This window comes from Narcine bancroftii, chromosome 5, assembly GCF_036971445.1.
Source record: "Narcine bancroftii isolate sNarBan1 chromosome 5, sNarBan1.hap1, whole genome shotgun sequence".
Taxonomy (NCBI): Eukaryota; Metazoa; Chordata; class Chondrichthyes; order Torpediniformes; family Narcinidae; genus Narcine; species Narcine bancroftii.
Genome location: NC_091473.1, coordinates 242,896,533 through 242,911,712, shown reverse-complemented (window position 1 = coordinate 242,911,712; position 15,180 = coordinate 242,896,533). Strand labels below are relative to the sequence as shown.

General features: G+C 39.6%; 1 protein-coding gene across 12 annotated transcripts in view; it reads right to left on the bottom strand.

Annotated features, from left to right (window-relative positions):
• Positions 1-2,896: 2,896 nt before the first annotated feature.
• Positions 2,897-15,180, bottom strand: part of foxp4 (forkhead box P4) — a 371,685-nt gene continuing 359,401 nt past the window's right edge. For 10 of the 12 annotated variants that reach the window (XM_069941845.1, XM_069941846.1, XM_069941847.1 and 7 more), the window contains 2 exons: positions 13,264-13,427; positions 2,897-10,788 (listed from right to left, as the gene is read on the bottom strand). In XM_069941845.1, coding sequence (XP_069797946.1) covers positions 10,644-10,788; positions 13,264-13,427 — 309 coding nt within the window. In that variant the 3' untranslated portion in view covers positions 2,897-10,643. The remainder of the gene's footprint in view (positions 10,789-13,263; positions 13,428-15,180) is intronic. The other 2 variants (XR_011358475.1, XR_011358476.1) reach the window with 2 other exon arrangements.

Genomic DNA, 15,180 nt, shown 5'->3' with positions numbered 1-15,180 from the left:
ACCAAGTCGGGTTGGTTTCTGCCCAGTCCCCAACCCCGGCCTTAATTCTGGGGATTTGCCATTTCCAGAGAAAACAAAGCTTTCATTCTATTTGAACATCTGGGAGAGGAGTGTGCTGGGGGCGCAGGACGGGACAGAGCCTGCGGCGCGCAGTGTGTTAACGTTTGTCCATACATCCTCCCTCCGCGCACACCCCCGCCTTTCAAACAATGGGAATAAGGTCTGGGTGACAGTTTTGTTCGATGCCTTTCTTTTGAATGGCCGTGCTTGCTGGCAAAAGTTTAAAAAAAATACTAATCACAGTTTTGAATGAGTGCAGAATAGATCTCCAACGACAAAGCCCGATTACACATTCTCAGGGGAGATGCAACTCGGGTTAGATCCTGTGTAAACCTCCCACAACATTGAATCCTCTACAGTGCAAATGCAATCTCTTACCCCCCCACTCGTTGGAAAGGCAAAGCCTAGGCTGCACACAGTGCAATTCTCTCACTCCAACCACCATTGTACGCTTTCAGGGTACGTACGACACAGGTAGGCACAGCTAACTCCTTCAAAGGAAAGCCTCACCAATCAACCCATTGTATTTCCCACAGGAACTTGCTTTGGGATCTGTTTGATCAAGGCTCCCGATTTAGTGCTTATTTCTATGCATTGCACAACTTGCTTTTCCCACCCTGGCAGACTGTGATATGACAACACTGGGTCCACATTAATAAATGCTTGAAGTTAAAGGGGGAAAAAAAAAGATTTAAAACAAAGTTGGAATAATTAAGTCAAATCCTGCAGTGAGTAAGGTTCTCTTTTCAGTTCAGAAGCAGTTCCAGCCAAGAGCTGGGTCGCTGCTGAAGCAATGTGTGAATTGAATGCCATTAAATTCACACTTTCTGCTGCCAGGATTCTGCTCATAAAGTCCAAAAGAACAAATATCACAATCCCACTACTGTAGGAAGTCAAAATTAATTTAAATAAGCACAGATTATAAACAGAAACACTTAACATAATGTGAACATATTTCTCCTAAGTTATATTGGCAGAACTAATAACAACAAGTGCATCCTGCCTTTTCATTTAACTCTACCAAAAAGATCCTTATTTTCTGAGGTACGTGTTAGGATGACTACAATAACCCTTTTGGTCTATTATCCACACCGAGGGATGTGCAATTACAGTAAATATGGGAGAAAGAAATGGGACATCACTGCAACAGAAGCAGGTCCTGTGTGGTGAAGTCTGACAGAAAAGTTTGTCTTCAAAAAACAGACATTGAACAAGCTCCAGACTTGGGATCATGTATTTACACTACAGGGAAGATCTGTTCTTTAATTATTTCTGTTTACTGGCCTGCTAATTCCTTCCCATAAATCCATCACCCTGAGGTCTCTCCCTCCATGCCCAAAGTGTAACGCTGCAGCCAAATCAAGGTTTAAATTCAAATCAGTATCTAACAATTAGTCAATCTCAATATTACTCCTGAAGTTCAAGAGGAATATTAGAAACAGGAAAGAGGCAGGCGAATAATATTGAAATTAATCAAGATAATATAAGGAGATGGAATGGGTAGCAGCAGGGATTTTGTGACCAGTTGAGACTCACCCTAGGTCTCAGCTGCAGAAAACCATGTGCTAAACCATTCACTCAATTATTTGGAAATTCATATGTTAAAGCTAATATTCTTGACCGCTTAAGATCAAAAACTCTTTAGTAATTGTGATGCTCAGAAAATTTCTGATCATTGAGGATTCCTTGTATTTGGTGTTTTCAAAACATTCATTTTGCTTCATCATAAACTCTGTTGGTTCTTTGGATTTTTGGTCGTAAGTCCTAAGTATTTCTGAGATCTGGATCATTATTTGAACAATTAGAAAAAAAAAATCCACTTTTAATCTTATTTCTAACTTCTAAGTGGGTGTCCTGATTTCTAGCCACAGATTGCAAGGAGGTAGTATTTGCAGTGTTTCTCTCAGAGAATGAACAAGAAGGACTGGATGGGACGTTTACTGCATTCTTACTTTGGGTGGGTCTGGTGATTAAAAATCACGACCAGCAGAGAAGGTAATGGCAGAAATGCTTTCAAAGTTTTACGTCATGTTGGTGAATCAGCGCAATGACTGGAACAGGGACGGGGCATACAAAGAAATGTTTTTGCACAAAGTACATGCCAAGAACAGGGAGTGATTCATGACAAAAGGCTTTTGATGCAGACACTGCAACATTTAAAAGGGGAAGCATTAAAAAAAGAGAATAATTAGAAATAGGGGTGAAGTGACAAAAGAAGTGGAATTTGGGTTAGCAGTTCCAATTGAGAAGTTAGCACAAGTGTGGTAAACTGATTGGCCTGCTACTTTCCATGGATATCCACACAGCTTCATGACAGTAGAATGACCAAAACAATGTACCAAGCCTGAAGAGGATTAGATGCAACGGATTTTCAATCTGTTGGTTTTCTTGAAAGATACTCTAGTTATTAAAGGATTTAGTAGAATTTAAAATTGAGCAGTGAACAGCTGATTGGCAAAGTCAGTCATAGGCATAACGGAAATCACCTGACAACCTACCAAATCATCTGCACTTTTCGCAAACCTCCTGACACATTTGCAGAAGTCTACACTTCACAGCGGACAAAACCAGAAGGGAAAATAAATAATTCTCAATCATGTCACTGACTAAGAAAATGGAGACAATTTAGGAAACAGCTCCCAAATGGAAGTTATTCAGTTTGTGATTTCATCATTCAATGTTCATGAAGTCATCTCTCATCAATTATTGGTCAACAATTGCCTACTAATGGGTTGAAGCCTCCACATTTTGAGTTGCACAGTCTGCCAAAGTTTTAAAAAGTTAACCAGACAAATGATTAAACAAGACTCTCCCTCACTCCCCCCACCCCGCCCACCCGAAGGCAATGGAAGCCTCATAAAAATTACAATGAAACAAGTTCAATTTGGGTCCTGAAAATTTTACCACTCATCAATTTCTATTTTGCAGTCCCACTGGCCTTAATATCTGTAAACAGATAAATAACGAAACTTAGAACACAAGGTTGAGGATGCAAAGAAAAAAAAAACTCAAACATCTGGTGAGATCAGAATAAAGGAAAGTGGATCTTCTATGGAAACTTGAGCCATTATTGCTTTAGTGCAACACATTCATTTTAATAAATCTTGTTGGTGCCTAGTTATCAAAATATCTTGACAGACCAGCAAGTCATTCAGTTCTAATACAGATAACAGCTCTTTATGGTGAACTTTGAGTTTCCAGTGGTTAAAAATAGGGCCGTGGCTGAGGTAATTGGGCTGCATTTAAAAAAAAAAGTTCATTAGATCTTCCTCCAGTAGCCTTGGACCCAAGTTCTCCTGTCAAACATTTAGCAATTGATGAACTTGAAACTGGCTACTTTTTTAATGGGTACAGGAATTAAATTGTTTTTTGGAATAACTAAGTATCAGGAATAAGTGGTAGCTTCATCTGTTGAATTCAATGACAGCAAATTTAACTGTGGAGTAAAATGAAGATCTGATTCACTCTGCACCAGCACCAAAAAGTCACCTTTTTCCTTACCTTGCTAACCTTGTGATTATCTAACCATAAAAATTAAAATAAAATAAAGCAAACGTTTGGTGGCTAACTACTGCACATGTTGACACGTTTCAGGATTAGTCTTGGAGACAACTCCCCCTGTTGTATATTTAGTGGATGATACTATTGGAAATGGCTAAGTGCTTCACAGACAGGGGTTTCATTCACCCCATATTTTGCTAAGCATTTAAATACTAGGGTGAAAATAATCCCTGAAACTTTTTTTAAAAACAAATTATAAATGATTTCTACTTTTGAGATTGCATTTTATTTTGGCCCAAGTTTCAAAATACCACTAGTAAGATGAAGAAAGAAGTTCATTTTTAATAAAAACACACAGAAATGCTGGAGAAAGTCAGTTGGTCTCGCAGCGTCCATTGGAGGGTAAAGATATACTACTGACCTTTTGGGTCTGAGCCCTTCTTCAATAAGCAAAGAGAAGGAAGGTGAAAGAATAAAGAATGTAGGCTGGCCAAGGAGAGGATTCCAGACCAACAAAAGGTGTAAATTGGAAATGATGAGAGAAGAAGTGATTTTGGCTCTGTGTAAGGAGACAGAGGGAAAGGGAAACAGATTTAAGAGAAAGACCCGAAAGGTTGGTAATATATCTTTACCTCCTATGGGTGCTGCAAGACTGGCTGAGTTCCTCCAGCATTTCTGTGTGTTTTTTTTAACTACAATCACAGCATCTGCAGACTTTTGTGTTTCATTAAAGTTCATTTCTAGTTCAGTCAAAGTTAGTGTTAGTGTCACATTTTAGCATTAGGTTATCAACAGGGCTCCATGTGAGGCTTCTAGCTGTTACTATCACCATTCACTCTGCCTTACCTCTAAGCTGCTGGTAATTTTGAGGTACTTTAAATGGAGATATAATACTAACTGGAGTTTGAGAAAATGCCATTCACTAAGGTAAACCATCACAGACTGAACAAAGACTTTGGTTTTCCTGAGATGATAAGTCCTTAAACAAATTTAAAATAAGATTCTTATCTTTGGTGAATTAGAAAGGAAAAATACAAAATCAGAAAATGATTAGAATTTACCATTCAAACCATTGACTTTGAATGGAAGTGGGAGTTCAGGTGTTGAAGATATTCTGGAATAAATTATTAGCTGGAAACTGATGAATTTGACTCAAGTGCAATATACAAAAGTGCTGGAAAAACTCAGCTGGCTACCCAGCAAGGGGATATCACCAACGTTTATCCTTCGTCAAGGAATTTAATGCAATTGCCTGTTTACTCTCCATCAATTTTACATGACACTAATTTCAATTAAACATAATATCAGGTGGGTATAATAGGGATGTCAGTCCAGTACCATTACCTGCAGCCCAGATGGGGGAAGAATTTTTTTCTTGCTGGTAGCATAAATTGTGGTATTGATTGAGATGTTCGCTATGCATCCCAGTTTATATTTAATCCATCTGATGGAATTCTATAAAGACTAGCATGAACCAAGTAAGCTGAATGGCCTGGTTCAATGTTTCAAGTGCATTATAATTTATTATCAGGCATCAGTTTGATGATAGTCTTTCTTGGACCACTAAGAATGAGCCTTGAACCCTAGTTATTAATGAGGATCTGGGTCTGACTACACCAATTGCTTTGGATAGCTGTGTGTATGTTGCAAACCTTGACAACATTTCACATGTAACCCACGTAACCCATGTACTGGGGAAGAAATACCTGAAAATGCTAAACAAGCACACAAGAATGAATGGATTACTTCTGCTTGTACGTTCCTATTTTAGAGAACATTCTGCAATCCCACTGAGAACCTGTCAGGTCAAACACAAAAGAAATTAGATGAAGAGTAGGTGACCTGTCACCTCAAAACTGCCTACCTATCACTGTGGTGACATCCAATCTGCCCCAGGCCTCAGCTACTCCTCTGGGCCAGATCCCCATCGCTCCAAATTCTCCAAACTTTCAAAAGTTTACCGGGCCTCAGGTTAAATACCTCCAGTGATATAACTTCCATAAACCCCTGCCACAGAGAATTCCAGAGATTCACTACACTTCTGATAAGTTACGACTACCTTCTTATCTTGTAATTTTGACTCTCCTCATTTAAGACTCTCCCACTGCTGGAGCCAAATCCAATCCTCCACCTTTCACTCAGTAAGATCCCTTTTAGCCTGTGATGATCTGCTTACCTCCCGGAATAATAGCTGCACTCATGGTAGATGTACTGTAAATCCCGAGAATAAAAAAATGGACATTCTTAGTCTAAAAGCATTCTTGAGATTTGAATCGCCAACTATTTTCTATTTTCTCTCAGTCACTGGCATTTCATTCCTGATACAAAACCATTTTGGCCATCTGCCAAGTTTGCCTTGGAATTTACCTTGGACAGCAACGAAAGGTGGCCTGTAAACTGTTGCTCCATTTGATTTAGTGGGTTTCTATCTGCCGATTGGATTTACACCAACTCTGAATATAAGGTGTAATCAAAAAACAAAGAGATTTCAAGGACACCAAAAAAGATAACTCAGAGATTATGAGACAGGCATAAAAGAAATTTCAAACTTCTAGGATTCTTGAAGCTCTGCTACATCCTTTTAAATAATGTTAATTATCACACAAAAAGAAATGAAGATATTTTGACATGTGTGCCACAGTGGTTATAATCTTTTATAGGTTCCAGGATTATGACGGATTGTGATGTGCAATATATCAGGATTGATTATTAATTAGTGGTCATTACTGATTCATGATTCCACTTCCTATTATATAAATGACCTTTTTCACTCAGCAATGCTAATGGTGTTGTCATGGAAACTCAAATGCCTCATAATATTTCAATTTTTCCCTCCTTGTTTCAAAATGTCATGGAAACAATTAATCTTTAACTGCCTCCATCTGAAGGAAAAGAAAGCCCAAGATTTATAGCTTGTATATCCGGAGTTTTATTGGAGCCCATACAACAGGGGCATCTCCAAATGTTCATCTATAGATCACATATAGTTTTCAGTCCTTCAGTTTGACCCCCAGTTCCTCATAACTCAAACCTGTTTATGTTCATTTCCCTCAATCCCTTTGGATTTTGGGGAGGCCATAGCTTTGGAAAAAGGCTATTCTTAGCTCAACAACCCTCACCGCTAGATGAATCTGAATATTAGGATCCGTAGTAACACAAGCTATCTGGGAGTTTTTAGGAGGGGGAAAGTAGAAAAGGAAAACCTCCACATCTGTGGATCTGCATCACGCAAGCAAAGCAGATGATTAGGATAACCTGGGCACAGAATGGTGTATTGTTGTCTCTATTCCATCTTTGCAGACCAGCAAACAAAACCCATTCCAAAGTTACTTTTCTACAGTTCCATGTGTAACTGAGATGCTTGATATTTAAGGAGTGCAGTTGATGGTCCAAAGAAGGTTGTACTGCCAACTTACACAGAGAACTGTAATCAGCTCCATGCAGTCAACAAACCTCTTTCTACACTGGATTCATAGAACAAGTTTGAGCGACGTGATGCTGCAATGGTAGAATCAGCTCAACAGAATAAAGCTGAGGCAACTTCCTGTTTACATGTCATTGGTTGATTAGAGGATTAAACTGTGAGCAAATTGATCAATAACAAATCTGGAATTGGGGTCGGGAAGATTCTTCTGATACATAAGTGTAACAGCATTGGAACCATATTTAGGATCTCACGCTATAAAGTGACTCTCATTTAAGTGACACATTGATTAAAAGAAAATCTCATGTAAATCAACCTATTGAAAACCGGATAATTTCTGCCTATATTTACCCTCCTCCAGCTACTATCACTGAAAAGTATCATCAGCTCACTAGCAAAATATTGATTTTCATCTTAGTGTGCTAAAACTCAAGTACCTCATTGGTTGTAAATCACTTTGGGATAGCCTGAGATTCCAAAGGAGCCATTTTCCCTGCTTCTCCTTCCACCAATATTTTTCTCTCACCTACCCTTTTAGTTTCTTTTCATGAAGTAAGATAGAGGGGTATGCTGAATTTTCAGTTGTCAGTGAATATTTGATAAATCTCAACTGCTGCCATATAACTTTTGAATAGGTGCTGCAAGCTTGAACAGCTATACGCTCTAGGGTAGCCGTTCTCAATGGGGGCCCTAAGGCCCTCCTCCCAGGAGCCACAGCACATTTAAGTAAAAACCTTGTTTTCTTTTCTCCTCGTGTAACATAAATATTTGTTTATTTTTGATTCAGTTGGTAGGAGAGAAGAACGGAAGAAACCAAAACTTGACGGCTTCACAATGAAGTGGGGGGGGGGGGGGGGACAAATTTTGAACAGAGGCCTAAAGGGGAGAAAAGGTGGAGAATGGCTGCTCTAGGGGAACTACCCAGGAAAGCTTTAAGATCATCTTATGGAATTGTAGTTTTCTTTCACAGCATTCCCATAGAGCAATTCTGCTTCCAAACATATCCCTAGCTAGGGAAACAAATTCATAGAAGAATAAGGTTTGAGTTGCACTTAGCTTTTTTAAGATTTCTGTATGGAAGATCTGCTATACATCTCCATTCCACTCAAGAGAAAACAATGAAGAGGTATACTGCTTGGTCAGGGAAACAAATTAATTGAAGAATAAGAGTTCCGTTTGGTTCTTTTCAATTTCTTTATGGATGATCTGCTGACCAAAATATACCTTTCACTTCAGCTGAAGAGCAAACAATGCTTCATAAGATTTCTGGCAGAATGCCATAGTGAGATGGACCAAATACTAGAAGCTGAGATGGCTGCATGAGGCGACTTCCTTCATGAGCATCACTCACTTGGTGGGATCTAAAAGTGGACGAAGTGATTCATAGTCCACAAGTGCCACTGATCTTTGTCATTTTGAAGTTGTGGAATTAGATGTGAATTTAATTCTGTCTGATCTTCTTTACCCTGATTTGGACAAATACCTAGGCCATCAAGATCACGGCAAGGATAGTCAGTCGCATTCATGAAAATGAAGAACTAAGTGGATTATGGAATCTTCCATCTTCATTCTGGGGATTAGTTACACAAGTAGTTAGATAACTCTATACAAATGTATGGGGTTTGTAAGTTAATTAGTGTATTTTGACAGCATGGACTTATGGGCTGGAGAGGTCTGTTACCACAGTAGTTCTAAAAAAAATACTACTTCAACATCCAGAAACAAGAAAGCAAGAGTCAAGTTTCTGCTCTCAAATGGAGGTCTATTTTGAACAAGAGAATGATTTCATGACATTGTTCTGTAACGTGCATTAGTTTTGTGCAACTATTTTTCTATCCTTCTTTTGGAGAAAACTAGGTGATCACGTTCCATTCTGTTTTCACACCTTACCACCCTACCTATTATCCTGGTCCAGGCAACACGTCTCTTTCACCATCCCAACACTCTTGCTTTCTTGTCTCCATTCCTTCCTGTCTCAGGCTGAGAAAAAGTAACCACCTCTAAACTACATTGATTGTGACAATGGGAAGGGTCTTATTTTCCTTGTCAATCCATTCTGACTTGGCCCTTCTAGAAAACAAAATTCATAGCTTGCTTCATCTGAATCAAGCCATAAAGATATACGGTCTTACTACATTTTGGTGACAAAGTTGCACTGCAAATTTGCATAAACTCTATCATAAAATGCTAATTTGAAAGCAAGAAAATAAAAGAGTGAAAGCTACATTGGTTGGTATTATATTGACTGTGATGAAAATTTGGTGTTGTCAAGTTCCTTTAAAAAGAGCATTGTCTGTAGATTTGTTAAGGTTTCCAATATACAATCTTATTTTTCTCCTGCCTTTCCAGCTGGTCTCTCCAGTTATGTTCTGCCCACCCTCATCTCGCACTCTATCATCTCCTCTCCGTTCCTCCTCTCCTCTCCCATCCTTTGCTTTCCTGAGTTCTTCCAACACTCATCACTTCTGCCCTCTTTCCCACATTTTTTTTGAATTTTACAGGCCCATTTTGTCCTCTGGCAGTAACGTTGTCTATTTTCCCTGTATGGGTTTATACAATGGGTGCCAATGCCAGGAGGTACTGAACATTGATCAGCAATAGGAATTCTGGACATCCTAGTGCAGAGAAGAGTCTCAATCAGCATGGGTGAGAGGAATAACATGGAACCAACAGAAGATATGCTTCCTCTTCCATTCAAAGCTTTGAATTTCTTAATGTGCATTCATATACTGCCCTTAAACCCTTCATGGGCTTGATTCATAGAAAAAAAATGTTCAGCTTAGAACCTTGTTCCTGCAAAAATGAAGTCACCCCTCACCCACTTGGTTCTCTATACTCTTTCCCTGCAGTTGTACCTTTGATTAGGTCTCCGTCAACTGTATCCAATCTTCAATCATTTATAACATAATGCTTAAGTAAGAAAGTTTTAAAGGGTTCACCTTTTCCTCTGCCCTTCCTTTCCAATACCCATTGTTCCTTACTACCCTCCCACCCCTACCCCACTCCCCTGACCCAATATAAACACAAAAGCTAAAATATCAGTGGAAGTTTAAAGACATTAATGCTGTCCTGGATAGATCATTCATTTGATCTCCTCAGATGTCAACACTAGTGAGTGGGTTCGCATATCCCACAAACAGTTCCGCAGTTACCCTCTGCTTAAATACAATGTGCCTGTTGAGCTATCTACAGCATTGAATAGAAAATATTCAAATTGAGGTACCTTTAAAGCAGGTTGAAAATGTCTGTTTTTTTGGCCCTAATTGTGAACAAGGAATATTGTTCACATCACAGGCCTGTGGTGACTACCTGCCAGTTCAGAAGACTAGTAGCCATCTTTGTGTTAGCGGAAAAACATTTGGGAAGAAGAGGAAGAAAATAATAGTCACCAGCTTCACTTCAAAACTCTGGAGCCATTCAATCTACACCCAACAAATTGGTTTGTGTTCCATAGCTCCATTTTTAGTGGACAATCAAAATTGCTGTTGGAGTCTTTGATATCTGTTGGCATTGAGGAGCTTGCTCCTTGGTTTGGTCACTCAGTCCGGATGAGTAAGGACCAGGAGATGCTGTCGAGGTGGATGTGCAGGTAAGAGATCTGACCCTGTTTTGTTTATAATCTTTTGTTTTTAATAGCTTGAAGTGCTCGAGTTCCACTCTATTCCAATTCCTCTGCTGTTAGCTCATCCTCCATCTCTCTAGCTTCCTGCATTTCCGAATTCACATTGGCTGCTGCGATGAGAGACACTGGTGGGTCATCTTCCTCCAGCTCTGCAGGCTCTTCTTTGATGTGCACTTGGTGTCTATGAGGAGATTGGGGGGGAAAAATGCAACATTCTGTAATTATGGGCTGGCAAAAACTTCTGTCTACTTAAGGTGCATTCCATTAACTTACACAGAAAAAATGGAAGAAAGAAAGTAATATATTTATATAGTACCTTTCATGCAGTCAAGTTGCCCCAAAGTACAATGAAATAGCTTTCAACTGCAGTCAGTGCCATAAAGTAGACAATAGAGCTACCTATCAGTATCTACAACATGTCATGCCTTCACACAGACTAATAGGTCTCAGACTATGGTTTATTCTGAGTTAGACAATGGGAGAAAGCTTGGAAGCAAAGTCGTTCCTTAAAGCCTTGTTCAACGAAGAGCAGGCTCAAGTTTCACATGAACCATCTCCAACACTCAGCTTGGGTTCATACTTGATAGACTGAAAGTTGGAAGAGAAGCGAGGCAATGGGGTGCTGGCCCTTTTAGAATTTGGAATTTGCAAAATAGTAGTTAAAAAAAAAATAGAAGTGGTTATATTTTTGGATTCCTTAAGGCAACACAAGTTAGAATGCAGCCCTTGTTCCTTGAAAAGCATAAATTCAAAAAGAAATAGCTTTATTAGGTCTTGCCTTGGAATGTCCTAATACAGTACAATAAATATCTTTCCTAGGGATAAGGGCCAGGCTTGCTTACTGCCCACCTAGAACAGTTTGTCTAATCAATAAGCTACAATCATACATTCTCTCAAAGAAAACACACAGAAATTAAGAATATGTCATGAGGTGACCAAACTAGTGTTTCGGACAGAAAAATGATTACTATCTATCATTGGCACACAGCATCTCCCACAGCCCAGACAATCTTTCCTGGGATGCATTCACATCAACCTTTAATATTCTTATGTAGCTGATGCACATTCTCTTCATTGAGAATGTGATTCTCCCATTCAACCACAGGCATTTTATGTCTTGCCTTATTATGAGATACTAACTCTGAGAAAATATACTATACTTCTACTCCCATTGTCCTCAAATGAAATCCAGCAAAAGGTTTGGTCGTCTCCATCCTCAATCCCGATCAATCCAAATATTACATGATGCCCTTTGTTTACTATAATGCCAGAAGATCTGTTCTTGCTCAGATTGGGTGTCTGCCTCTTTCTCTTTCCCTATCCTCTTTCCTTTCCTCCAGCTCCCACCCCTTCTCTTCTCCCATCAGAGAGCTACCCTCTCCCCAATCACTACTCACCTTTTCTATTCCAGTCACCCACCTGCATTACCTAAGACCTCTTACCTGTTAGCCATTGCTCTTTCCCCTGCCCCTCCTTCATCCTCTCCTTTCCCCCATATTTTTATTCAGGACCCTTATTTTTTCTGCTTATACCTGGGCCCAGGCCTGAAATGTTGGTTAGCGTTTACTTCCTATGGATGCTTTGTGACCTATTGCATATTACAATAGATTGAAATCTGTCACCTATGTGGCTGAAGAGAGCCAGTATAAATTCCTTTAAGACCTGATTCCTTTGTAATTTGGTAACTGCAGAAAGTTCCATCAAGATATTGCCTTCTTCAACTTCATTGTCTTGAGCAAACCTGATTGTATGAACAGCCACTGACATCTGTGCCTTCAGCTTCCTAACTCTTAAACTTGGGAATCCTCTCTCTAATAAAAACACACAGCAATGCTGCAGGAACTCAGCCAGTCTCGCAGCGTCCATGGGAGGTAAAGATATATTGCCAACATTTTGGGCCTGAGCCCTTCTTCAAGGTATAAGCAAAGAACAGGAAGGTTTCAGAATAAAGAATGAGGGCAAGGCAGGGAGGAGTCCAGACCAACATGAGGTGATAATTGGATATGATAAGAGGAGGGGTAAGAATTGATTTTGGCTCTGTGAAAAGAGACAGAGGGAAAAAGGTGGAAGAGAGTGTGTGAGACAGAGAGGGATGGGGGAAAGGTACAGGGGGATGAAGAAGAAGGGGGGTAGTTTAATGGACACTGGAGAGGTCAGTGCTAAAGCTATCCAGTTGGAGGGCACCCAGATGGGTGATAAGGTGTTGTTCCTCATATTTGTGGGTGTTCTTAATCTGGCAGTGCATGAGACCATTAGTGGTCATGACAGCAAGGAAATGGGATGGAGATTTATGCTATTACAGTGGAGGAGCTGAGGTGCTCACCAAAGTGATCTCCCAGTTTGCGCCCAGTATCTCTGATGTAGAAGAGACCACAACAGGAGTACCAGATGCAGTAGAGATGCAGTATTTCTCTCTTTAAATCTCTCCAATGCTTCTTCCTGCTTAGATCATGCTCTTACCCATCATTCCATCACCTGTTTCATTATTTTCTTGTGTCCCTCTGTGCTAAGTTCTGCCTTATTTACACTTCAGCCACACCTTGGAATGACATTAAAGACACCATATAAATAGAAATTGTGATCATTTTGTCTGGCATTTTACCACATAAGACTTTCATGAAATCTCAGGCCTAAAGCCTCTGGACCTGGATCGTACCCGTGCTGTTGAGGGGAGAGCCCTGGACTGCTGCTCCCATTGCTATTCACTTGCTCCACTGTGCTGCTGACATCATCGTGTCCCACGTGCATCAGGCCGCTAGCTGATGTGTTCATTAAGGTTGGGCTGTTGAGAAGCTGCATATTACTTTCAGCCAAAGCTGCCTGGAAAAGAAAGGTAGAAGGTTGATGAACAGTTATGCAGTTAAAGGTTAGTAACCCTTCTTTATGCAGAGAATTTGGGCCTTACTATCTCATGAAGTAGCTGAGGGAAATATCTCAGGGGCATCAAAAACATTTGTGGAAGAAAGAAATGGAAGATTTGGAATGGAATATTTTGCAGCTCTTTTGGCAACAGAAGGATATAAAAGAGGGAAATTAATATTCCACTTCATTTGGAGGAAGTGCAACAAGGCCCACCAGATTCAAACTTGACAGTGAAGTTTAAATGATTGAGAGGTAATCTCACTGCAGTGCAAAAAATTCCTACTGCACTGTCACTGATCTAGAAGGTGGACAAAAATCAACTCCCATCCATTCAAACAAGTGTTTATTTCTGCCTTGAGTGTGCGCAGGGCAGGGGATTCTGTGTATTCACAACTCTCTGTGTGAGGAAGTTTCACCTCATCTCATTTCTAAATGTCACCTGGCTCAGAATTCACTTTATCACGTTTGTAGGAATATTATACACTGCAGTGAGATCATCTCTCATTCATTTTAACTCCGTTGTCCTTGTCAAAAAAAACAATCTGGTGAGCCTTGTTCCACTTCCTCCAAATAAAGTGCATCAAAGCTACATGCAATGTTTCAAGTGGGGCTTCACCAAAGTCCTAATTATTTGCTGCAAGCTATCTTCACCCTTGATTCAATCTGCTATGTGTCTTCTTTGCTACATTATGCATCTCCCTGCTAACTCTCAGATGCAACTTGTGTTGAAGGATCCATAAATTCCTCAGAATTTTTCCATTCTTGCACCATTTTAAAAAGTGTTCTGCTTTTCCAACTTTATACCCAAGTGGACATTACTTGTCAATATTCCATTTCAGCTACCTAGTTCATATCTGTTCATTGAACTGATTTACATGCTTTAATCCCTCTTACTTTCCTACCAGTGTTATGTGGTGAACATATCTGGCACCCCACATCAATAACTGATATTTTATCAATAATTCAATCACTCATCCTTCTTGATCCAAGAGGTGAATCTTCAGGACATGCTTATTGGTCCCTATTGCCATTAACCACGAAGCCTAAATTTACATAACAAGCTTCTTATATTAAAAAAAAACCTGAACATTCATATATGATGGAGAAACATAGGAACTGCAGAGGCTGGAATCTTAAGCAAATAATGAGATGTTGGAGAGACTCAGTGGGTTGGTACCATCCATTGAGAGAGAGATGAAGAGTTAACATTTTGGGTCGCGACCCTTTCTTAAATCTCAAGAAAGGGTCCTGACCCAGAAACTTTGAATGTTCACTTTTTTTCATTCCGTTACTCCTCCTGCTTATGCACTCAAGGAAACTCCAATAGATTTGCCTCACATGATTCTCTTTTGTAGAAACATGACAACTCATCTTGGTAAAAGAAAGGTGAGCAGAGACCTGGCAGAAATTTTCATGATGTCTCTGAGAAGATGGTCATAATTACAGAAAATTAGAGACCACCTACAAACTCACTGGGGATATTAAGAGAAACTTCTGGATTAGTGATGAGAACCAATTAAAAAAAAAATTGAAGATTTTGCTTCCTGAACTCTTTCTGACTTTTGGTCTGCTGATCACAAAAATCACCTTAAAAATTTCCTATCATGCATTATTTTTTTAGATATAACCTATTTTTGCAAGTTCCTACCATATTTGTAACAGGATCCCATTGAAAATTCATTTTCTGTATTCGCTCTTGGACTTCTTCCCT